Source organism: Piliocolobus tephrosceles, chromosome 1, assembly GCF_002776525.5.
Source record: "Piliocolobus tephrosceles isolate RC106 chromosome 1, ASM277652v3, whole genome shotgun sequence".
NCBI lineage: Eukaryota > Metazoa > Chordata > Mammalia > Primates > Cercopithecidae > Piliocolobus > Piliocolobus tephrosceles.
This window is the reverse complement of record NC_045434.1, coordinates 171,807,392-171,833,022: the sequence shown is the minus strand read 5'-3', so window position 1 is coordinate 171,833,022 and position 25,631 is coordinate 171,807,392. Positions and strand designations below refer to the sequence as shown.

The window sequence follows — 25,631 nt, the reverse complement described above, 5'->3', positions numbered from 1 at the left end:
TTTTTCCCTTTAATTAGGTTGCTGTTGTGTCAGATTAGAGTTTCATATACAGACCTATTTAAGCAGCACCTGTATTAGTCTCTTAAATCTTTTGCTGTTTACTTTTTTTTGAATGTTGTAAATATTTTGTAAACAGTTTTTACCAAATGACTTCTACCTAAAAATTCAGGAGTCCTGTTGAATAATCCAGGACCATTTTTCTTCACAACATAACTTTTGAAAATAAGGCAATCCAGAGGTCTGGGCTGCAGTCCTCAGTGGTCATTAATTAACTGAATGTATACTCTCAAGCAAGTAACTTCACCTCAAGACCTCATATTCACCATTGCTGAATGATACTAACACCACACCTGTCTTCGTATCTCCCAAAGCTGACAGAAGAGGAGTGGGATAACTATGTGAATGTATTTTGTACCTTAGTGAGGTCTCTTGCTTCTTTCAGTCAAGCAGTTTATTGTGGTTTAATGGTGAGATGCATGTGGCGAGGAGGTAATCAGAAGAAGTGAGAACTGAGCAGGAAAAGGAGATGGTATGAAACTTTGAAGATTTTGTATGCCATGATAAGGAGTTTGGACTTTTTCTGTAGGCTATTAGAACCACTGGAGGCTTTTAAGCAGGAGAGAGAGAGAGAGAGAGAGATCATCAAAGTCGTTTAAAAAAATAACTCAAGAGACAGTGGGGAGGATAGATGTGGGGAGGCAAAACCGGAGGCAGGGAGATGAATTAGGAAGCCATAGGTTTAACTTGGGCTATGACAACTTGGGCAGTGGTATAGAGGGAAAGAGAAGAAAAGAACAGATTTGAGAGAAGTTTAGAGGCAAAATTAATATTGCGATCGTCTAGATACTGTGTTCCATTACATGATCATAGTTCTTTTTATCTGAATCTTGATTATTTAGGGATACTGAACGTTTTCAAATAACCAGATATAGTGATATGAAATACCTGAGGGGAATGGAACAAGCTCAGCAGTAGGACCTTTAACATCAGATGCTTCATCTTGGTTTATTTTGAGAACAAAGCTTTTAAGATACAGTCGTTCAATGGTATTAAAGTTTTTTCTTCTGGCTCTTGTTTTTTAAAAAAATAAAAGTCTAATATAAATTGAAAATCAATCCCACTGCAATATTAGAGGTATTACCATATGAAGGTTGTTGAAGTACAAAATATTTTAAAACACTGGTGCTTGCAGCTGTAATTTATTGCATTTATTAGGTGGTCTCTAATGTTGATTTTTCTAGTTCTATGACTCTAATTTTAAAGTGAAACTCTATAATTTATTAAGTTTTTTAAAAGGACTCAATAATCTCAAAAAGCAATGATCATAAGAAAACTTGGATGTCACCATCAGCTCTGTTTTTACAATTGTTCAAGTGACTTAAGTGCTTAATTTTACTAGGCTTTCATTCTCCCATCAGTAATGTGGCAGCATTGGCCTTCATATCTCTCAGATCCTTTGCAAATATCAGATATTTGCAAGATTTCAATGATATATTCTTAAGCCTGGGTTACAGCAAGATATTTGTAACTCAAATTTGATATATCCATCACTGTTCTAGAGAAAGGATTCACTGCTGCCATGTTTTCTTTAACTGTAAGCCCTTCCCACCTCTTCTGCCTCTCTCTATTTAGGATTATTATGGCAGATACTGTTTTATGTGCTATGAATATAGTAATTTATATTCACTTTATATAAGTCTTACCACGACCGTCTCAGATACTATCATTTCTCTTTCAAAGATGAAGAAATGAAAGTTCGGCAGGGTCAAGTAATTGTCCAGTGTTCAGTATGATGGAGTGGGATGCACATGCAAGACTAATTACCACTGAAACATTTACTTCTGACTTTGCTATTCTGCTTTCACTCACTGAACATCTCTCTGTGCAAGGATCAGGTAAAATTCACTTCCTTTGTAATACTTTCCCTTATCACTGCTGGCTGAAATTACTTATCCTTCTAACTGTGGGTGTAATTTGTAATGCAATTTGCTTTAGATGTGTGTTTTTACTATAATGTGAACTCTTCAAGGTCAGCAACAATTTTTTTTTAAATTTTCTGTATCACCAGCATCTGGTATGAAGGCTGAAACAGAGAGGTTGCACAGCAAATGTTTTGCTATAATGAGAGAACAAATACATGAATTAAATGCGAATTAAATTTCTTCTATCTCCTTATGGTGGCAAATAGTATCCACGTGTTATGGATGAAGTCAAGTCAAACTTCATCTAGCTGTAGCTTCTGGATTCAGACTGTAAATTCTACAAGGGTTAGATCTATGCCATTATTTTTCTTCACTGTGTTTGTAGTGTTTAGCTTGGTGCTTAGCATAATACAAGTGGATGGGTGACAGAGAAAGGAATTTGTATACCCCAAATTTGAAAGGCTTTTCCCCCAGTACATTTAAACAAAACTTTACTGAAGGTCTACTCTAGAAAAACCCTGCTGGAGCTTGTTTACACTCATTCTCCTGTTCATTTAAGTCTTAGAGGGAGAAACAAAAATTACGAGTTATAGTTACAGAGAAAAAAACCTAGAAAGCTGGGGAAAAATATAAATTCCCTCATTACTTTGTTTTAGATATATAAGAAAACAGTTTATTCCTGAATGCATGTCTGTCTGTTTGGGGATTCATATCTATAGATCTAGAAAAAGGCATGTTCTCTAGGCTAGAACGGGGGCTGTGTGATTATATCAGTGGCAATACACATGGGCTGTCAGTGGACTCTTAGAGCTCACTTGCCATTCCTCATCCTCCTTTCCTAGTGCTTTCCAGTCATTTTATAAATTGAAAGATCTCACTTTCCAATCGTAGATAGAGCTCCTCTGAGGGATGTGGATATGGGTAGGCAAAAAATAGAAAAAAAGGAGGCAGAAAGAAGAGTTGTGGGATAAAGAAATAAGGAGAAGGGAAGAATGGAAAGATGGGGCAGAAGATAAAACAGGTAAAATAGGATTGGAAAAAAGGGAAGGGGTAGAAAAGGAAGGAGGAGAGAAAAGGGAAGATAAGGAAGTGGCACAGAAGAGGAAGGCCGGGGGATACTGACAACCTCTTACTGAGTGGCATGAGTGATAATCAGCTTTTCTGGGAAGGGCCTATGTCTGGGCTACTGTAGGTCTGGAGGGGAACTGGGGGAGCTGGCAGCAGTCCCTTACTCTAACTCAGAGACAGGAGTTGGCCTATAGGAGTAGTAGTAGGGTGAGTGTCATTATACAGCTTTTAGGACTCAACTACCTCATTTCCAAGGCAATGCCCAAGTAAGGCAAATTGGACCACTGATGTTCACATGGCTCTAACATGTCCAAGAGGTAGAGCTCTGGAAATAAATACTACTCCTTCTCTTGGTAACTGTTATTAACAAAATTGGGGAAAACACACACACACACACACACACCCCCCCCAAAACCAAGTAACTCATTGCTTCCACAACTTGAATCAGCGTTTCTGGGGAAGGCCTATGTCTGCGGCTACTTTAGTTGTCCTACAGTGTTCAGTTCAGGGAAGTATGCTCAGCAGACATTTAGTAAATGGTTAGACAGCTGAGAAATCTTAACATGAAGTATTGTTTTGGTTGGGGGTGGGTGGCAGGCATGGGAGGTACAGAAGACCACTTAACTGGTTCCTCTGCTGAGAAACCAGTCTCTGCTTTGTGGAGAAAAGGCTGAAGACACAATTAAGACTCCTAGAGTTAAGGCTTATATTATTTGTTATTAAAAAGGCAAGGCCTTAAGATGTGCTTTTTAACAGTCTTTAGTTTGGCTGTAATTTAAGATGACTTTTACAAATTAGATCCTAATCCTAGGACACACAGATGGCTGTTACAGAATAGCCTTGCAAAAACACTAGTCATTTGACTTGAAAGAGAATTCAGAGAAGAATGAAGGGCCTTTAACTCTCACCCCACCCCTGGCTCTAGGAGGCCTAAAGAGTCTTGGGTGGGCTTTCTTAGTTTAAGTCTGGAATCTGGGTGGGCCTAGAGCATCTGTTCTCATTTGGACCAGCCTCTCTGTTCATTCTGGAACCAGAGATTAGGGGAGTCCGAGGTTATTAACATTCAACAACAGTTACTGATGCCTATGTATGAAGCACTATGCTGGCAACTGCAGGGAGATAGTCACAGGCCCAAGAACACTCTGCATTTCACATCACATCTCCCCAGTTTCCTTTCAACAGCAACTTTCCACAGTTCAGAGTTTCACCCTGTGGAAAGAGGTTCTTAATAGTGATCAAAAAGCCTAGCTCCTTTTAAGATATTTTCACCCCATCCCTGTCAGTAATAAGCTTTAAAAATTAATTTGAAAGAAAAAGTTTAATTTTAAAATGCAGAAAGTCTATTTCTTCCAGTACTTCCATTTTTAAAGATGAGACCCATTCAGAAAGGGAGTGACTTAAAACTAAGGGTTGGGAAGGGCAAACTTAGCTCTAAGTTTCTTAAGTTCTCTGAGGTGAGATTTTCATCACAGAACATAAAGTATGAGAACCAGGCTGATCTTGAACCCTTTGATAAGGGTTCTTTGTTAAATGTTCACACACTGAGAGTTCAACTTCAGTGACAGAAGTTAAGGTAGTGGTAAGAACATATGCAGGCCTGTGTTCCCTTGTGCATGTTTGTGTGCCTTATATACAAATAAAGGGAATGACCTTGGAGCAGGAGGCAGGGCCAGTGAAAAAAGGAACAATAGTCAGCACCTGGGCTCCACTACAGTCTCCTGGGCTTAGAAATAAGTGGCAAGATCCTCATTCCACCCAGAGGGGATATTACTAGTTTCTCTCTCTATCCTGCAAAACTGACAGCCAATGTGAGAGACTCAGATGTGCCTTAATGAAATTCTTGGTTTTTGTATGCTAGGTTACTATGCCTAGATCATAATGGAATCACAGAACATTTACTGTATATTTTAGAGCGAAGCAAGTCTAAGTCCCATCCCATATCAAGCAGGAATACCTGGGATGAATCCCTCACCATATATATCTGTTATTGCTGAAAAGAGTAGTACTTGGTAATCTCCAATGATAGGAAAATTAACACTTCACGACACAACATATTCCTTTCTTAGAAAATGCTTTGTTACACTATGCCAAATTTGTCTCATGTAACTTTCAACTCATTGGTCCCAGTTCTGCCCCTGGAGCCTCAAAAAATCAGATCCCTCTTTTACAAGGCATGCCTTCAAGTAGCTGAAGACAACAATCACATCTCCCATGGTCCTTCCTTCTTTAGAGGTAATGTTCCTTAAATGACACGATTTGCAGCTCCCTCACCTTCCTACCAGCCCTGCTCCAGACATGCTATTTCTTCAGGCTTCGTTTTTCAGCATGAAGCCTAAAGACTATTTCAGGGGTAGTTTTTAAAAAAAAATTTTTTTTTTATTTCCATAGGTTTTTGGGGAACAAGTGGTATTTGGTTACATGAGTAAGTTCTTTAGTGGTGATTTGTGAGATTTTGGTGCACCCATTACCCAGGGGTAGTTTATCTTAGTGCAGAGTTAAACAGGACCCTTAAGTTAACCTCTGGTTGGGATTACACCTCTAAAACAGGAGCTAGCTTTTTTGTTGGCAGCCACAACATGTTATTAACGTGTATTCAGCTTAATTCAACCATAACCTCTACTAAAGGAATCTATTTCTACACGTTTCTGTAAAATTTCTGCAGCTTCATTTTGTGTAAGTTTCAGTATTTTAAGATTTTCTTGAATCTTATTTTTCATAACCTATAAATCTGATAAAGTCTTCATGTAGGTTGCTAATAAATATGGTAAGTAATAAAAGATTAAATACAGACTCTCTTGGTTCCCTACAAGGAAATGGTGGTTAACATTTTTTGGACGCAACCATTTAATCAGCAATGAATCTAACACATCCATATCTCTCTACTTTGCCCCAGAATACTATGACAGACTATCAAATATTTGTGCTGTAATGCAAGCACACAGTGAATACAGGTCACCTTCTGTAACTTCCCAGGGTATAGTAAGACTATCAAATCACAAAATACTCTTTGTCTTGCATGAGTCATTCTTAGTGAACCTATATTCGTTGACCCTGATATCTAACTGTTAAGCTGTTAAACATACAATTCTCAGGTATATTCTGAGGTCTACAGAATATATCTCATTTGAGGAATACAGATGAGACCTTGGCAAAGACTGGAATGATGGAATAGGGAAAACAGGTAGGAAGGAAGATCTGTACCTAACTTCTTACATAGGCTACTGGGTACACATGTCTGCTGGCCTGGGAAGCCATACTTTCTCCAAAGGCTAAGGACAGAGTGGTGTGCAGAACAAAGAAGGACTTCTGGATGTCTGGTAGTTGCCTGCACCATAGGACTTTTCTTGAACTACTTTGTTCAGCTTTAATGATGGCACATCTCCCACCGGGATATACTTCCTGCGATAGGTATGGGAACTTACATCTCTCCTAGGAAAGGTGCTCAGTAACTTGTACTCATCCCATGGAAATCCTTTGGAAGCTACAAAATCAAAGACAATCTGGAGCTTGCTGCTGGCCAGGAAACGCCGCTCCAAGAACTCGCCACTGGGGGTCCGGATCCGCAGTTTGCTCACAGGCTCAGCATTTCCTTCCTTTGGCTCAGGAGGCAGGGCTTGCTCTAAGGACAGCCGGATGGCCTAGGGAGAGCAAAAACCAGGTGTTAAAATGTGGGAAGGACTGGACTATGGAGAGTGGGGAGGAAGAGACCAGAAAAAAAGCTGCTGCTTTCTAGAAATTCATAGAAAAGTCACTGCCCCATTTATTAGCCAAGCCTAATGCTTGAAAAATAGAATCATGTATTTTTCATTTTCTTAATATTAGCCCAATAGGCAAGTAATTAAAATAAGTTCCACCTTAATGACACATATTATTAAATATATAGGAAACTACACAGAAAAAGCATTTTTTTTAACTGAAGGGTTCAGATATTTGTGATCAAAGACATTCATATCAAATACCCAACTGATACCTTTCTAGGGTATGAATTAAAGCTATTAGATACATTCAGAAAAGACACACACACAGAGAAATATATTTATATGAGAAATACATTTTTCAAGTAGACGTAAGTGCAGAGTTTGTAGAATACTGGATTATTATGTTTATGTCAAAATGGAATGGGGAAATTCTGTTTAGGGTGATGAAAACATTTTGGAAATAGTGGTGGTGGTTGGATAATACTGTGAATACAATTAATGCCACTGAATTGTATACTTAAGAATGGCAAGTTAGTGTATATATATTTTGCCACAATAAAAGAAAAGTTTTAAAACATGGAAAGAACTTCAAATATCAGGTTCATTGGTAGAAGAAGACCACAGTCCTAGTTCTGGCTTTGCCACTAACTCGCTATGGGATTTGGCCAAATCTTAGTCATTGATTTCTGGACCTACAGATGGACCAAACCCTTCATTTGACTTAAGCAGGTGAAGTAAACTGCTGGAAGTCCTCATGGCTAGTGTGGGCTTGAATCCAGGTTTTAGTATTACATTGTTTCACATTTGTGACATTCCATTAGGAGATTGTCTCTGAGGTCCCTAATAACACTGGAATCTATAAAAATCACTAAAACCTTTTTTGTCTAGAACCCTGAGAAAGACTTCATGTTAGAATCCATGAAATTCATCTAAAGCAGTACTCTGAGGAAATTCATAGCCTTAACATTCTTATGCCATTATAAATTAAAGAATAAAAATAAGTGAATTAAGAATTAGATTTTAAAAGCTAGTGAATTATCAGTGTCTGGGAGCAAAAAAAAATTTAAAAACTAGTAAAAAAAAAAAAAAACCCAATAAAATAAGTGGAAGGAAAGCTGATAATAAAATAAAAGTATAAATAAATAATTTAGGAAAACAAGAAATATATAACTAGTCAGCTAATAAATAAGCTGGTTCTTTGGAGGTAATAAACTTACACAAATAAAAAGAAACAAAAATGGTAACCTACAGAGAGTAAGGGAAACAAGGTGGAAGAGGTGACAGCTGGTGTTTTCTGCATATATGCCTTTCTATTTTGACCTATGCAAATTATCTGTTAAAAAATGTTTAAAATAACCAACAGAAAAACTTGGCTCAGACACAAGTATGGATAAGAAATTAGGTAATTTGTGTCATGCAGGTGAATTTGGTTGGCTCTAATACTGAAGTATTTTTTTCAAATCATTCAAAATTTCTGCAATGTATAGAAAAAGCTAGTCTCGCCTATGACTGAGGTTATTTTCCTTCTGGAGGCGCTGAATAACCACCTATCTTATAGGGGCTTAGAGAGATGGGAATTATATAGGCAATATATATAAAATTTTCAGTATGGCATCTGACACATAATAGGCTTCAGTGATAGTTGCTTTTCTTATAAGGAAGAGATCTACACAGAATATCAGATCTGGAAGGGGCTGCATTTGTCAAACAGCCCAATACTCTCATTTTTTATGTGGGGAAATTGATGTCCAGAAATGGAGACAAAAGAAATATAGTTAAAAATATATTTTTGCTTTTTTTTCAGTCACTTTTGCCCTTTTTTCTGACAGCATGAGTGGCAGTTTACCTGATATTGGTTTTCTGTGACAGCAATGAGTTTCAGCCGAATATTTCCAAATATTAAACTATTTTAGTAACATTATCATATATTAGTAACCAAATGAATGCATTAACCTGTGTATATCAAAATAAAATGCTAGTTGATATGCCAATTACAGCATTCACTATATAGTACCATAGTTATTTATTTAATGCCTGGCCTTCTTACTAGCCTGCAAGCTCCATAATGGCATGGGAGCATGTATTACTTCTTATTCCAAATATAGTGCATAGTACAAAGTAGATGCTCAATATGCACTTGGAAGGGAAGGAATAAACTGACATGCTAACTGAAATAATGTATGTGAAAGTGCTTAGTATGAGTATAGGTACATAGTAGGTGTTCAATAAATGCTAGAAGAATGTGAATCTCATAGCCTCTACTTCTAGTAACTAAGAATTAAACATCTTACTTCTCCTTTCTCTGAGGTATGACTCCTCCTTGCATTAACTGTTCAGATTAATTTTCCACATGTGTCCCTTAAAGGGAAACCATAAGTTGCTTTTAAGCATAAACCCCTGTGGATTAGAGTTATATACATTTTCTAAACTGTTAATGGGATCATCTATTTCTCAGTTAACAGTGGTGATTCTTTTTTTTTTTCTTTTTCTTTTTTTGAGATGGAGTCTCGCTCTGTCACCTAGGCTGGAGTTTATCTCGGCTCTCTGCAACCTCCATCTCCCAGGTTCAAGCAATTCTCCCACCTCAGCCTCCCGAGTAGCTGGGATTACAGGCGCGTGCCACCACACCTGGCTAATTTTTGTATTTTTAGTAGCGATGGGGTTTTGCCATGCTGGCCAGGCTGGTCTCAAACTCCTGACCTCAAGTGATGCATCCGCCTAGGCCTCCCAAAGTGCTGTGATTACAGGTGTGAACCACTGCGCCCAGCCACAGTGGTGGTTCTTTACAGGCATATCTTTGAGATTATAAAACATTTTTCCCAATTACAAAAGTAATATAAATTCATTGCAAAACTAGATTAAAAGAAAAACATTAAAACTAATCTGTAGATTCACCATCAAGATAGCCATCACCAAGATTGTTTATATCCACTAATTTTTAAAATATTTTAACCATTGTTAAGTGTACAATTCAGTGGCATTAAATAAATTCACAATGTTGTACAACCATCACTACTATTTATTTCCAAAACTTTTTCATCACCCAGATATTCTTCCTTAATTTTTCAGGCATATTTTATATAAGCATATTTGAAACTTTTTTCAAAATTTGAGTCAGTGTTGTATTGAATAAAGCTTTATCCTTTCTGTTCAAAGTCATATATTTTGTAATTGTTTTAAAGTTTTTATTAAAGTATACCATACATATGAAAAAGTGCACAAATCTTAAGTGTACAACTTGATAAAGTTTCAAAATCAACATATCTGTAAAACCAGAATGCTGATCAAGTATCTCAGAAGCATACCCTTTCCTGGGAACTACTTCCCCTTAAAGTCAGTATTCTGACTTCTGACAGTGCAGTTTACAAATTTTTAATTAAATGCAATGTTATGGTTAGAAATATAGGTTTTGGGGTATGACAGACATGCATTCAAATCCTGGGAATTAGGCAAATCACAGTCTTTATGAATTTCAGTTTCCTCATAGAAACAGAGCCAATAACATCTTCCTCACAGCATCTTTCTATAAGATGCAGAATGTTTTTAGGTGGGCCGCCACACCACACTGCTCTTCCTTCCTCTCCGTGGATAACGCCAGCTGCCTAGTCAGTTCTGATGAGAGAACCTGAATACCTTGGTTGCTGGTGCAGGATTCACACGCTAATTATGGTTCTTTTTGATGGGAGCCTCTGCTTTTAATCGGCCATCTTGGCCCTGTCCCTGATGCCACTTAGCAAATGCTGACACTTGGTCAGCACTCAGTGACAAATGCTGAGCATTGATCCTCATGCTATACGTAATACAGTGATCAACATATGACAGTTTTTGGTGCTATCATTTTTGTCATGATTATTCCTTTTCACCTACTTTAAATCAAAACTGAACGTGATATTTCTTGGTTTTCCCTCCTCCTCTCCCTTTAATCCACCTGTCTGCTTGCTTTCTGTTTTGACATTTCCCTGCATAGTATAACAGATGCTACACTATTGTCTGAATTCAACCAATTATATTACAGAAGAATAAACAACAGTAGCTTATTACTCCATTCATTGTACAGACAATGTCTGCTCCTCAATGTATACAGTCTCCAGGGTTTCTCCCCAGAAAGAAAACAGACCTCATATATCCCACACCAATGGACCAACGTGGAAAACAATGAAGAGATATGAGGCAAAGCAGCAACCTTAAGATTTGAATATCCAACAGTTCTACTGGCAAAAAAAGAACAAAAATATATCAGTAGTTCAGTTTCAAACATACTGGCTAAGAGCAAGGGCCTCCTGTAAGCAAACACTGTTGTAAAACAACAACCTAAAGGACACCTACACTCAAATGAGTCATAGTAAACAGTGTTAAACTTCAGTTTGATTTGCTCAACAAATATAGTTTATTTGCATTATTTTTGATTTGTAATAAAACAAGGAAACCTGGTATAAGTTAGAAATATGAACTAATCTGGGACTTCTTTTTCTACTAAAAATATGTGACTATCTAAAGCATTCATATCTGAGGGATGAGAAATGGGGCTATTTTTTGAAGTGAAATTAGGCAGTGAAAATAGACACCCACAAAAGACTGTCGCTACACAGTTACATTGTTTAAACAGAAAGAATAATACATACAACAGTCTCTTACAATAAGAATCAAAGACTGCCTTAATTTACTTTTATACACACACAGATGTATACATAAATACATACACACACATAACCTCTAGGCTTCTATGAGTATGTACAAATAACAGTTTATAGCTGGCTGAGGCACAGTGTTAAATAGGCTAAAGCTAACATTCATTAATTCCATGAATTCTTACTGAGCATCTTCTATGAGTCAGGCATTGTTCTAAATGATGGGAAAATAGCAGTGAACAAAATAGATAAAAAATTCTGCCTAAATGGAGCCTACATCCTAGTAGGGTAGGGATAAAGACAACAAAGACACACATAGGAAGAGACACTATGTGCCACATAAGGACTTTTTAGTCAACAATGGACTGTATATACCATGGAGGTCTCATAAGATCATAATGGAGCTGAAAAATTCCTATTGCCTAGTATTTAGTGCACTATACTTTTAATCGTTATTTTAGGGTATACTCCTTCTACGTATTTTTTAGAAAAGTTAACCATAAAACAACTGCAGGCAGGTCCTTCATAAGGTATTCCAGAAGAAAGCATTGTTATAAGAGATGACAGCTCCGTGTGTGTTACTGCCCCAAAGACCTTCCAGTGGACAAGATATGAATATGGAAGACAATGATATTGACGATCTAGACCCTGTGTAGGCCTAGCCTAGTGTGCATGTATCTTAGTTTTTAATAAAAAGTTTAAAAAGAAGGACAAATTTTTAATAGAGAAAAACTTATATATAAGGATATAAAGAAAGAAAAATTTTGGACAGCTGTACAATATGTGTTTTAAGCTGTTATTACAAAATAATCAGAAAGTTAAAAAAATTAAGTTTACATAAAGTAAAAAGGTTATAGTAAGCTGAGGTTAATTCATTGCTGAAAAGAGAAAAAAAGTAAACCTAGTGTGGCCTAAGTGTATAGTAATTATAAAGTCTGCTGTAGTATAATGTCCTAGGCCTTCATATTCACTCACCACTTGCTCACTGACTCACCCAGAGCAACTTCAGTCTTGCAAGCTCCATTCATGGTAAGTACCCTATACAGGTGCACCATTTTTTATCCTTTGTACTGTACCTTTTTATCCTTTTTATTGTGCCTTTTCTATGTTTAGATATACAAACACTTACCATTGTATTACAGTTGCCTGCAGTATTCAATACAGTAACATGCTGCACAGGTTTGTAGCCTAGGAGCAACAGGTTATACCATATAGCCTAGGTGTGTAGCAGGCTATACTATCTATGTTTGTGTAAGTAATGTCTAGGATGTTCGCACATCAACGGAATTGCCAATGACACATTTCCCCATCCTTAGGTGATATAAGACTGTATATCATTTTTCACAAAGTGGTGAGTGCTATGGAGGGAGTGCAGGGAATGCTGGCAGAAGGTAGGGGGAGGGGTAAAATTTTAAATACTGTAAACCTCAGTAAGCAAAGGTCTAAAGGAAAGAGGGTGCCACATGGATATTTAGATCTAAAAGAAGTATATTATACGCAGGAGTCACAGTAAGAAACAAGGCCCAGGTGCCTGGCTTGATTGAAGAATAGCAAGGCAGCCAATATGGCTGGAATGGAATGAGCAAGGGGAGAGGGGTAGGAGTTAAAGTTACAGTGGAAATAAAAGAGAGGGTGATTAGATCATCTATGGCTTTAGGAAGGACAATTAATTATTTTCCTATTTTAAAATTAAGGTATAATTTATATACAGTAAACTCTATCCTTTCATACATTCGCATAACTACCATCACCAACAAAGAAGAGTTCTGTTACCTCTCTCCCTGTTCAAATTTTTTCATCCCTAGTTCCTAACCTCTAATCTTTATTCTGACCCTAGTTTTGTCTTTTCCAGAATGTTATATAAATACAACCATAAATGTTATATGAATGACTTCCTTCACTTAGCAAAAAATACTTGAGATTCATCCATATTGTTGAATATATCAGTAGTTTGTTCCTATTTATTGCTGAGTAGTGAGTAGTATTGCTTTGTGTGAAAGCAGTTTACTGTTACTTTCATTTCACTTGTGTAAATACATACCTAGGAGTGTGACTGCTGGGTCATATGGTATATATATGTTTAACTTTACAAGAAAGTTTCAAGCTAATTTCCAAAGTGGATGTACTGTTTAGCATTCCCATCATTAATGGGTAAGAGTTCAGTTGCTCTTCATCTTTGCCAGTACTTGGTATTTTCCCTTTTTCTTTTAAAAAGCCTTCTAAAAGATGTACATATATTGTGGTTTTAATTTGTATCTCCCTAATGGCTAAAAATGTTGAGCATATTTTGATGCACTGTATATTTTCTTTGATTAAGTGTCTTTCAAATATTTTGCCCATTTTAATACTTGGGTTGCTTTCTTATCACTAAGTTTTGAAAGTTCTTTATGTATTCTGGACAGTAGATATATGATTTTCTCCTGTCTATGGCTTGTTTTTTTCAATTTCCTAGCAGTATTTTACAAATAGTAGAAGTTTCTAATTTTGATAAAGTCTAATTTAGATATTCGTTATTTTATAGGTTGTGTCTTTGGTATCAGATTTAAGAAATCTTTGCCTAACTCAAGGTCATGAAGATTCTCTCCAATGTTTTCTTCTGGGACTTGAATAGTTTTAGATTTTACATTTAGGTCTATTACCCATTTTGAGTTAATTTTTGCTTATGATACAAAATATGAATTGAAGTGTTTTAAAACTGGTTTTCTATGGGATTTTTTTGGATATGAATATCCAATTGTTGCAGCATCATGTGTTGAAAAGACTATCCTTTCTCCATTGAATTGCCTTTGTATCTCTGTTGAAAATCAATTGACCATATATGTGTAGGTCTATTTCTGGACTCCACTGACTCATGGGTCCATTTTTTTGTAAACACAGCTATGTCTTGATTATAGTAAGTCTTACACTCTGGTGATGTCCAACTTTGTTTTCTTTTTCAAAACTGTTTAGACTATTCCAGTTCTATTGCTTTTTCATTTAAATTTAAGAATCAGTTTGTCAATCTCTACAATTTTGTAGATATTTGATTAGAATTACTGTAAGAATTCAGGTTTTATTTTGAGATGTAAGCTACTGCGAGTTTTTGAAGTGATGTGATGTGACAAATGATTTCTAAAGGATTTATTAAGACTATATAGGAAAGGCAAAAATGGAGACATGGAATCAAGGTGGGAGGCTACAAAAGTAATCCAGATAACAGACAATGGTGGCTTAGATGAGGGTGATAGTGGTGGAGTTAAATATTTAAATTTTGCATATATTTGCAGAGCCCACAGGTTTGCTCATTAAATATGGATGTAAATGAGAGAAGTCAAGGATAATTCCAAGGTTTCTGGCTCTAACAGCTGGAAAGATTTTCCATTTATTGAGATAGGGAAGATTGTAGAAAGAGCAGCTTTGGGTGGGGAGGGTAGGATCAGTTGTGCAATTTAAAACATATTAAGTTTCTGATGTATATGAGACATCTAAGTAGACATGATGGGCCAGCAGCTAGATATTCAAGTCTGGAGTTCAGGGAAAGGAAGAAGCTGGAAATATAAATCTGGGAGTCAAACGTATAGACAATATAATATAGTCAATATAATAGTCATAATACTGGATGAGATCAACAAAGGAGTAGAATGGAACCCATATAGGGACAGTTGATTTGACCCGATTCTGCAGTCAATCTCTGCTCCTGGCAACCTGGAGAGTATGGATAGCTTACTACGATTATGACCTCATTTCTGGATAAAGTAAATAAGGCAAATGATCATATTTCCTAAATCAAAATTCAGATAGATGACTTTTGGTTGCTTCTGGATATAAAGAACAGCCTGTACCCTGTGATTTGGACACCATGAAGCTAGAATTTCTGGTTTGTTTTAATGGTTCATGAGAACAACGGAACACTTCAAACTGAAACTATTGAAGAAATTGTGGATATATAGTCTCCATAATTATAATAAGGTATATTTATGTATTGGCACCTACCTTATTGAATTGTAAAAATTCAGTAAGATAATTAATGCCTATAAAGTGATCACCACTGAGTTTAGCACATATTAATTGTGCAATAGATAGTGGTGATGATGCCAATGATGATGATGACAGGGATGATTATTATTATGGCCCAGTGTGGACAAAAGCAACTTATGTAAGATAAAAATACAAATTATAAAGAGCAGTTTTACCTTAATAACCAATTTTTGGTCTCAACTTCATTCTTTGAATCTGGAGTAATAAGTAGAATGAATACTGGATAGAAGTTCTGGTTCTGCTTTCATCAGGCTTATGTTAGGTAAAAATTTTAAAGTAGGCTTAAAAATATCTTTCTAAAATTACTATTATTTATTTTTATTTATTTATTTTTTTAAATACAGACAGGGTCTTGCCATGTTGCCCTGGCTGGCCTTGAACTCCTGGGCTCAACTGATCCTCCCACCTCAGCCTCCCAAGTAGCTGGGATTACAGGTGTGTGCCACTGTGTTTGGCTAAAAATAGGCTTTTAAATCCTGCTATGATCTTACTCTCATCCTCTGTAAAACAGTAATAATACTATCATCCTTACCAATTGTATCAGTCTGTTCGCACACTGCTATAAAGAACTACCTGAGACTGGGCGCGGTGGCTCACGCCTGTAATCCCAGCACTTTGGGAGGCCGAGACAGGCAGATCATGAGGTCAGGAGATCAAGACCATCCTGGCTAACACGGTGAAACCCTCTCCCTGCTAAAAATACAAAAAATTAGCCAGGCATGATGGCAGGTGCCTGTAATCCCAGCTACTTAGGAGGCTGAGGCAGGGGAATCACTTGAACCCAGGAGGCATAGGTTGTAGTGAGCCGAGATTGTGCTACTGCGCCATTGCACCCCAGCCTGGGTGACAGAGCGAGACTCAGTCTCATAAAAAAACAAAAACAAAAAAAAAACAACAACAACAACAACAAAAAACAATAAACAAAAACCAAAAAACAAAAGACTGACTTGAGACTGGGTAATTTATGAAGAAAAGAGGTTTTAACTGACTCACAGGCTTAACAGGAAGGATGACTGGGAGGCCTCAAGAAACTTACAATCACGGTGGAAGGTGAAGGGGAAGCAACGACCTTCTTCATGTGGTGGCAGGGGAGAGAGACAGAGAGCAATGGAGGAAGTGCCACATTTTTAAACCATCAGATCTTGTGAGAACTCTATCATGAGAACAGCAAGGGGAAAGAGCACCCCATGATCCAATCACTTGCCACCAGGCCTTTCCTTCAACATGTGGGGATTACAATTTAACATGAGATTTGGGTGGGGACACGGAGCCAAACCATATTACCAATTTTGTAGAGTGGTTGTGAAGGTGAAACGAAAACTCCTTGAGGGCTGGACTATGCCTCGCACCTATAGCATAATGTCCACAGCACCTGATTTAATAATTTGCACACAGAAAGAGATTAACTAAATATTTGCTAAATATTGAGTGAATAAAAGATCTGAGTCAAAAACCTTAGCTGAAAATTTCTCTGCTTACCAAAAACTCCGTAGAAAAAAGTAGTACTCAAGAAGGCTTTCTTGGAGTATAGATAGTTCACACATTTCTCTAGTTACTATAAAGTCCATCCCTTAATCAGAAAAAATGTATTATTTGGGCCCTTGCAGGGATGATTTTACTATATTGTGCTTTAGCCTTATGACATTTAAAAAGTTTTAAGGCGCTGTCATACATAACTTGCCATTGTCACAGTAGCTATTAGAAATAGTTGGGATTAGTATTCACCACATTGCACAGCTTACTCTTGAATAGGAATACAGGAAATGTTGCTCTAAAATCTCAGTGCTAGAAAATGTGGAAACCTTCTGAGAAACTAGCCTTTAGATCTGATGTTACGCACAAAGTAAAACTTGTAAACTATCATATTTTCCTTTGTTTTGACCCAAGTATAGAACAGATTTTATGGTACATGTGTGGAACAAACGTACAGCACCCTATCACATGGATTTGGTACCTATGCTAGATTATCTGTTGTCAATGTGTTAAGTCTTATCTTTGGCATTATCTTCCTTTGTCCTTTTCCTTTATTTCTATATCTATTCTTTCTTAATCCCTTTTAATTGCATGTATTCATCACGTAAGTTTCTTGAAGCTGATTTTGGAAAGAATAAGTACATATATAAATTAATAAAACGGGGGAGATCTTTGCTGTTGTTTGTTTTTCCTTCAGAACAGCCTTTCTCCTTATTAGGGCCAATGACCAGATCAATATACTTTTCTAGATTTTTGATTTCACTCCAACAGTTATTAGACAGCAAAATGAGGCTAACCATTAAGGAATTTCCCTGCAACCAAGGTGATTTGACTGTTCAATACTTCTTTTTTTCTAAAGGATCTTAGAATATTGAAGATAATCAAAACAATAAAAGTACTCTTGTTTCTCAATGTAATTATATGGGTTAGGATTTCCAGTTAGAAGACAGGCAGTGTTGCTGTGAAAAGTCAGGTGACCTGGCTTCTGATCCAGATTATGTGTTCAACCAGTTTGGTGACCATAGGTAAACCATATAATCTTTCTAGGTCTTAATTTCTTCAGAGGTTGCACAATACCAGCTTTTCCCAAACAGTGGTTTGTGATACACTAGGATGCCATGATATGTTAATTGTTGTTCCATTAAAAAAAGGGGCAAATAAGTTTAGACAAGATTGGACTAAATGAAAATAAACCATTTCTTAATGCTGGGATTTATAAGAGCCTTTGTGACACTTGGTTGAGGGAGAATAGAGTGCATAGTATTATCCAAACTTGCATTTTATGGGAGCACATCAATAGACAAATTTAAGTAATGACTAGGTGCAAAATACAACCTGTCCTCTCTCCCACTGTACCCCAACCTCTCACATGTTAACAGCTAGAACATATATTGAATTATGCAAAAAGGTGTTGATAGGGTCTTCTGTAAGATGATGGACTTTATCTACATTTAGAAAGAGAGAAAGTTTCAGCTCATGGTAAATTAGGTAAATCATCAGATGAAATTACTGCCAAGCTCTAGATCCAGAACATTGAGTTAATTGTGTACCCTTGACATTTTGGCAAGCCAGTATGGTTGACGATATACTAATACACAGACACACACATACAAACACACACACAAACACACACAGAGCAAGAGTGTGCTAGACAGCCTGTATCTTCCCTCTAAGATGTAATATCTTCTTATAGGCAGAAAACATTTTATTATCCTGTTTCCCTTGCAGTGCTCAGCACAGGTCTTCTTCAAAAAACATTTGTTAAACAAGTGAAAGTGGTGGCATACTTTTACTGAGAGTAGTAACTAACAGAGTTTTCTTCAACCCCAGTTAGGGCCCTTTAGGCCTTTCCATTGCTTGTTAGATGGCTTCCTCTTTTTATAAGTGAATCTTGCCATTAATCCTACATCTAAAAAAAGTTCTGAATGTTCTTTTCTATGAAGCCAGCCTAAGAAGTCATTCGACCCCCATTCTGTTTGTGCCTACTGTACCTTAAGCATACCTCTATAATAACGCTTACATATAGTATTGTAATTCTATTTTTATAAGAGTAGGAACTCCTGGAGGGCAGGATCCATGTCTGCATCACTGTTTCCTAACAGATTTGGGGCACACAGTACATATCCCAAAAATGTTTGCAAAATGAGTGAATGAAAAATCTTCTAGATTGCTATGGACATGACATGAACTCAGGGAGAAAATCTATGAAGCTAAATGAATTTCCCACATTTGGGGGCTAAAAGCAAAATGTTACGAAAGTAACTCACAGTATCTTTTGGTGGGTAAAGTGAAGCCTGTGAAAGGGAGTAGAGATACAATATTTCTATTCTTAGGGTGAAACAACATCTAGGAAGGATGAGAAATATTTATCAACAAATATTTGTTGGCAACAAAAGGGGAAGATTATAGAAAATCATGAATCTAGTACAAGATCAAGTTTTCTAAGAGTTCCATACAACAGATCAGGAATGATTAAGGAAATGTTAGGTCTTCCATACTAAAATGAGTCTAGGAAAAGTAGAGAGAAATAAGTTGTAAGAAATATTAACAGTTTCGCAGCTGGGCGCAGTGGCTCACGCCTGTAATGCCAGCACTTTGGAAAGCCAAGGCGGGCGGATCACTTCAGGTCACGAGTTTGAGACCAGCCTGGCCAACATGGTGAAATCCTGTCTCTACTAAAAATACAAAAATTAGCCAGGCATGGTGGTGGGCGCCTGTAAACCCAGCTACTTGGGAGGCTGAGGTGGGAGAATCACTTGAACCTGGGAAGCGGAGGCTACAGTGAGCCGAGATGGTACCCCTGCGCTTCAACCTGGGTGCCAGAGTGAAGACTCCATCTCAAAAAAAAAAAAAAAAAAAAAAAGAAAGAAATATTAAAGCTTCAGTATCAAATACAGTGGAAATACAACCCAGCTTTTGAATAACTTTTCTTAAAATTATGCCCCACCTCACGTTCCTCTTCTTGTTCTTTGCGAATCTGCTCCAAACGAAACTGTTCTGCCATCTCTCTCTCATGAGCTTCCCTCTGTTGATAAAACAGAAAAGGAACAAGCACTTAACACAAGCTTGTTTACAAAGAAAGAGAGAAATAAGGAAAGAGAAAGAAGAAAAGAGGAAAGAAAGAAAAAGTAAGTTACATTCAAAGGCTCATTGTCAACATGACCCAGAGGTATATTGTGGTAATGGAAACGTTTCTTTCTACAAGAATGGAAATGAAAGCAAAAACAAAGCATAGGTCTCTGATAATGTTAGGTTCCTATTCAAACACCTTTGATAGCTCTGGGTAAAGTGGCATTCAAGATCCTTCAGGACATCCTTTGGTCTTCCTTTCTGGCCTTTCCTATCTGCCCTATACCCAAATCTAAAGCTATTTAATCAGCCTCTATCCATTTTCCATGCATTCTGGACTCTTGATGCTAGCTTATATTGCTTCCTCTTCCCTCCTACTGCTCTTTTTCTGTCCAGTTCACATATACCATCTCCTCTTTGAAACATGCCCCGTACAGTCCCACTCCCTGGCTCTCCAAAAAATAAAACCTGGAAAAAAATTTCCACTGAAACTCTTACTCACTGAACTCTCACAGAACTCAGTGCTTCCCTTATACACTTAGGATTCTTGGCTTATGTTACAGCTACTTGTGTTCTTTACTTAATCACCTCTACCACATTGTGAAACTTCCTCTGAGAGCAGAAACTGTGGCCTATTCATTCACTTCTCCTTCAAAGCTCAACACAAAAGCAGGTGCTTAAGAAGTATTCAATAAATCAATAGTTCCCAACCCTGACTACACATGAGAATCACCTAAAGAGCTTTCTAAAAATTGCTGGGTTCTATCATAGACCAACTAAAAAACAAATGAAATAGATACTAGGTTCATTTTTGTTTTCATTTTTCATGAAACAAACTTTATTTTGTCAAAATGAACCATGCTTTAATAACCGTGGATAGGATTATATTCTTTCTGTTAACTAAATCTAGCTTTCTCTATTGCAAACACAATAGTTTTAGGGATCAAAGTGATAAAGGGTTGGCATTTAAATAATGAACAATTGAGTTATTTATCCCAGAAGTACATGACCAAGCCTACCTTTGCTCTGTCAGCCTCAAGTGAAAGGCGATAGGCCTCATCTTGCTCTCTCTTCACATTTTCTCTGGCTTCACGTTCATCCTTAAAGAAAAAGATTGAAGCATTTTTTGACATATTACTATTTTTTTTGAAAAAAAAAGAGAAAAAAACTAATGGTAATCCTCTTTTTTTACTCCTATATGAACTTACAATTAAATAAGAGACTTTTAAAGTGTATAGGACATAAATAAGCAAACAAACAGTAAGATGAGCAGCATGGTACATAGTGGAAATAAGAATATTTGAATCCTAACTATATAAACTATGTGACTTTGTATAAGTTATTTAACTTCTCCAGGTCTCAGTCTCCTCACTTGCAAAACAGAAATAATATTTGTCTTACAGGGTCACTGTGAGAATTAAGTGCAATAATATATAAACTATCTAGCAAAGGACCTGGCACTTAGTTCATTTTCATTATTAGTTCTCTTCTCCCTTTCTCCTGATTTTTCTGAGATAAACTTGGAGACTGTCAGTATTGGAACTAAGGACTGAGAGGGAGAACAAAGACTAGGAAGTAATACCTGGATCAGTGTAGAAAGAGGCCGAAAGCAAAATACTCTGGTTAACCTCATTCCATACCACACCACACCACACCACTGAAGCTCTGGTTACCAATTAAGTATTTCCCCATTACATTCACACTCATGAAGTGTGAATAACAAAAGTTATCTAAGTTGAAAATCTCTTAGAATATTTTTAGCTTCTGAAGTGATTATACCATCTGCCCATATTTAAATCTTGAATTCATTTAAAATTAAAAGTTAATTCATGAACAGAATTTCTCATCTGTTATAGTCAGAAGTATAGACAATATATATATATACTTAACTTTAGTAATAAATACCTACACCTGTCCACACTAGAGTGTAGGTTCCCTTTTTGGTCATTTATTTATTAGGCAGAACCATATAAAGTCACCAATATTTGTGACCTATAAAACTGGAAATTTCATAGTTAATTTCTCACTTTTTGTCTCTCCAATATATGCTTACTCAAGGCTGAATATATGCTCAGCATTCTCTTAGGTGAAATACCTAATCAAGACTGGCCTTATTTCTGAAGCCTAATATATCTTCTAGTTCCGATAATTCAATTAATTCCTAAAAGCTCTGGTATGAATAGGAACATTTCATTGCTTCCTAATCTTTCAAATAAAAATTAGAAAGAATTAGATGTTGCTGGCCTGAAGCTAATTGTTATACTACAAAATATGAAAAACCATGTTAAAACTGATGTCTACCCTTTCAGACATCTAAAAAGGATTAAACTTTTTTTTTTATTTGAGGAGGAATCTTGCTCTGTCACCCAGGCTGGAGGGCAGTGGCGCGATCTACATTCACTGAACCTCAGCCTGCTGGGTTCAAGTGATTCTCCTGCCTCAGCCTCCCGAGTAGCTGGGATTACACATACCTGGCATCATGCCCAGCTAATGTTTGTATTTTTAGTAGAGATGGGGTTTCACCATATTAGCTAGGCTGGTCTCGAACTCCTGACCTCAAGTGATCTGCCTGCCTTGGCCTTCCAAAGTGCTAGGATTACAGGCGTGAGTCACCACGCCCAGCCAAGGATTAAACTCCTAAGGATCCTATGCCTCTGTGGATAAGTCTATGTTTTCAAATTTAGATATCTCTTGAATGTAATCAACCAACTATGAGAATAATCTTACCTTTCTATATTTTAAATGGGGGAAATGCACAAGATGTTTAAAATTTTAATTTGACCTTACTTTCCTGACTTCACCCTTTCAAGTTATTTAAAGCTTCTCACAACATTCTGTACTTTCCCTTTAAAGCACTTACCATAACTGTAATTCATTATCACATAACTATTTATTTAATGTGAAACTACCCCATGACACTGTAATCTCCACAAAAGCGGAGAACTTGTCTATATTACATATGTCTGTATTCCACATACTGCCTAGTCTTTGGGAGGTGTTTAATAAGCATATGTTAAATGAATTATCTTTCCAGGCATAAAATACTTATTGTCTACAGCAAAAATTAAAGAAACAGATATAGCTCACCCACAAAATGGCTGGCCCAGTCTGAAATTGACTGGCTGGGCAGGAATGACTTGTTATGCCACTATGTACACATAAAAAACGGACCTTCTAAAAGCAATCACAGCTGGAAGCCCTTTGATCACAAATATGGTTTATAATAAAAGCATTCTAAGTAAACAGCTCTGCTGAAAAACAGACTACAGCAGATATGAAAGGCCATCAAATACAGGGATCTCTGCCACAAAATGTGGCACCTGGTGTATGTTCTTTACCTTGCTCACAGCTCTCCCTGACCATCCCGATAGATGGGCTGGCTTCGGCATGTGGCTCAGGATGAATTTTCCTAAATTTATCATGGCCATAGCTTCTTGTATGTTTGGTAGTTGTTGGTGAATAGTTATCATTTCTTCTTATCTGCTCCTCAGATTTTATACTTGCCTCTCCAACTGTCCTCTTCAGAGTCATCTCCAATTTTGAGAAAGAAAACTGCTTATGTGTTTCCCCATATTATTCTACATTAGATTTTTTAGAAAATCCCAGGTATTGTAGTTAACACTTAATGTATAAATTTGTTCTCATAACCTGTAGATTTGCCTCTGGAACTTATCTTGTGTCCTACAAATATTGTCCTTGTAGAGGTTCCCTTTGCTATATCTAAGAGGACACATCAAAGTAACTAGAAATTTTTACACATTGATTGGGTGGAGGTAGAACAGCTAGATTATGAGATTCAGAAACAGGTTTTAAGTGTTGCTTAGACTATGGCTTGGGTTACTTGTTATTCAAACACTCCTTGTCACACCAAAGTGAGAAGCAGGATTGCTCAGAAGTAAGTAATGGCCCCAGTAGGTAGCTTTCTTTGTAACATACTTGTCACTGCTCTCATATTGTGCTGTGCTACACTCATTTGTGTATTTGTCTCACTGCTCCCTACCTGAGCTGTACGCTCCCGGGGTAAAAGACTCTATTTCATATGTCTTTGTATTTCCTATAGCATCTGGTGTACTATCTTACATATGACAAGCATCTAAAATATGTATTTGTTGGATAAATAAATGGAATTATCAGTGCTCAACAGTTATACACCAGAAATTCAGAAGCCTGTAAGTATTCTTCAATCTAGTAACTTTTATTTAAATATATTTTCTATCCTGAGTATTATAATGAGTTAGGAAGTGCCAGAACTATAATTTACTTATTTTTAGTTAAAAATATTTCTTTGGAGTACATAGTAGGTCAATGTATTTATGGGATATGGGAGATATTTTGATACAGGCATGCAATGGGTATTAATCACATCACAGAAAATGGGGTGTCCGTCCCCTTAAGCATTTATCCTTTGTGTCACAAACAATCCAGTTAGAAGTACAACTATTTTGACTATAGTTACCTTGTTGTGCTATCAAAGGCTGGTATTATTCACTTTTTCCATATTTTTTGTACCCATTAACCACTACACCTTTCCCCTAACCACTTCACCTTGCCCCACACCCCACTGCCCTACCTAGCCTCTGGTAATCATCGTTCTACTCTCTATCTCCATGTGTTTAATTGTTTTGATTTTTACATCCTACAAATAAGTGAGAACATGTGATGTTTGTAGTTCTGTGCCTGACTTATTTCACTTAACATAATGGCCTCCAGTTCCATCCATGTTGTTGCAAATCATAGGATCTAATTCTTTTTTACAGCTAAATAGTACTCTTGTGTATATGTACCATATTTTCTTTATCCATTTGCCTATTGATGGACATTTAGGTTGCTTCCAAATCTTGGCTACTGTGAACAATGCTGCAACAATTATATTAGTACAGATATCTCTTTGATATACTGATTTCCCTTCCTTTGGGTATATACCCAGCAGTGGGATTGCTGGATCATATGGTAGCTCTATTTTTAGTTTTTAAAGGAACTTCTACACTGTTCTCCATGGTGGCTGTACTAATTTACATTCCCACTAACAGCGTACAAGGGTTCCCTTTTCTCCACATCCTCTCCAACATTTGTTATTCACTGTTTGGGGGATAAAAGTCAGTTTAACTGAGATGAGATGATACCTTACTGTAGTTCTGATCTGTATCAGAATTAGAATTTAAGCATAGTCATTCTCACCATAAAGCCTGTTTTTTCCCCACTGTGGCACACTAGGTAGTTCAGCATAGTCCTCTATCTCCGAGACAATAGCCATTGGATTTTACAACAATTCACTGAAAATGATGTTTATTAAAAATAAAATATTTTATGAGTTGCCAAATGGTTCCTAAAGTAAGAATTTAACAAAAAAAATGAAATTTAGATGTAATTTATTACACCCTCAGTTGTGCTAAAGATTAGTAATCATCAGTTAATTCCTAAAAGACTAATTCAAAATTCCAAATTATCAAACTGAAGTGGCTATAGACTTTTTTCAAATACTTAGCAAATGCATATACACATAGAACATTTACTGGTTTTCTGAATGCCCAGGTTAGAATGCATACTCTGCTCCTTGCTCTACCAATAGGTCCTTGTCAACAGAGACATGGCCCTGCTATCTATCTCTAGAGATACAGATCAAGATAACCTGAAGTTCTCTCAATATAAATACTTAGAGATAGTAGGTAAAATATAACAAATATGTTCAAAAGTATTACTAAGCATGTCAGAAAGAAAGAAAGAAAGAAAGAAAGAAAGAAAGAAAGAAAGAAAGA

At 36.8% G+C, this 25,631-nt stretch overlaps 1 protein-coding gene across 4 annotated transcripts in view; it reads right to left on the bottom strand.

Moving 5' to 3' along the window:
* The window catches only part of FAF1 (Fas associated factor 1), a 558,082-nt gene that overhangs the window by 27,349 nt on the left and 505,102 nt on the right, over nt 1-25,631 (bottom strand). For all 4 annotated transcript variants that reach the window (XM_023189044.2, XM_023189048.2, XM_023189038.1 and 1 more), the window contains 3 exons: nt 20,895-20,975; nt 19,754-19,831; nt 6,413-6,628 (listed from right to left, as the gene is read on the bottom strand). In XM_023189044.2, coding sequence (XP_023044812.1) covers nt 6,413-6,628; nt 19,754-19,831; nt 20,895-20,975 — 375 coding nt within the window. The remainder of the gene's footprint in view (nt 1-6,412; nt 6,629-19,753; nt 19,832-20,894; nt 20,976-25,631) is intronic.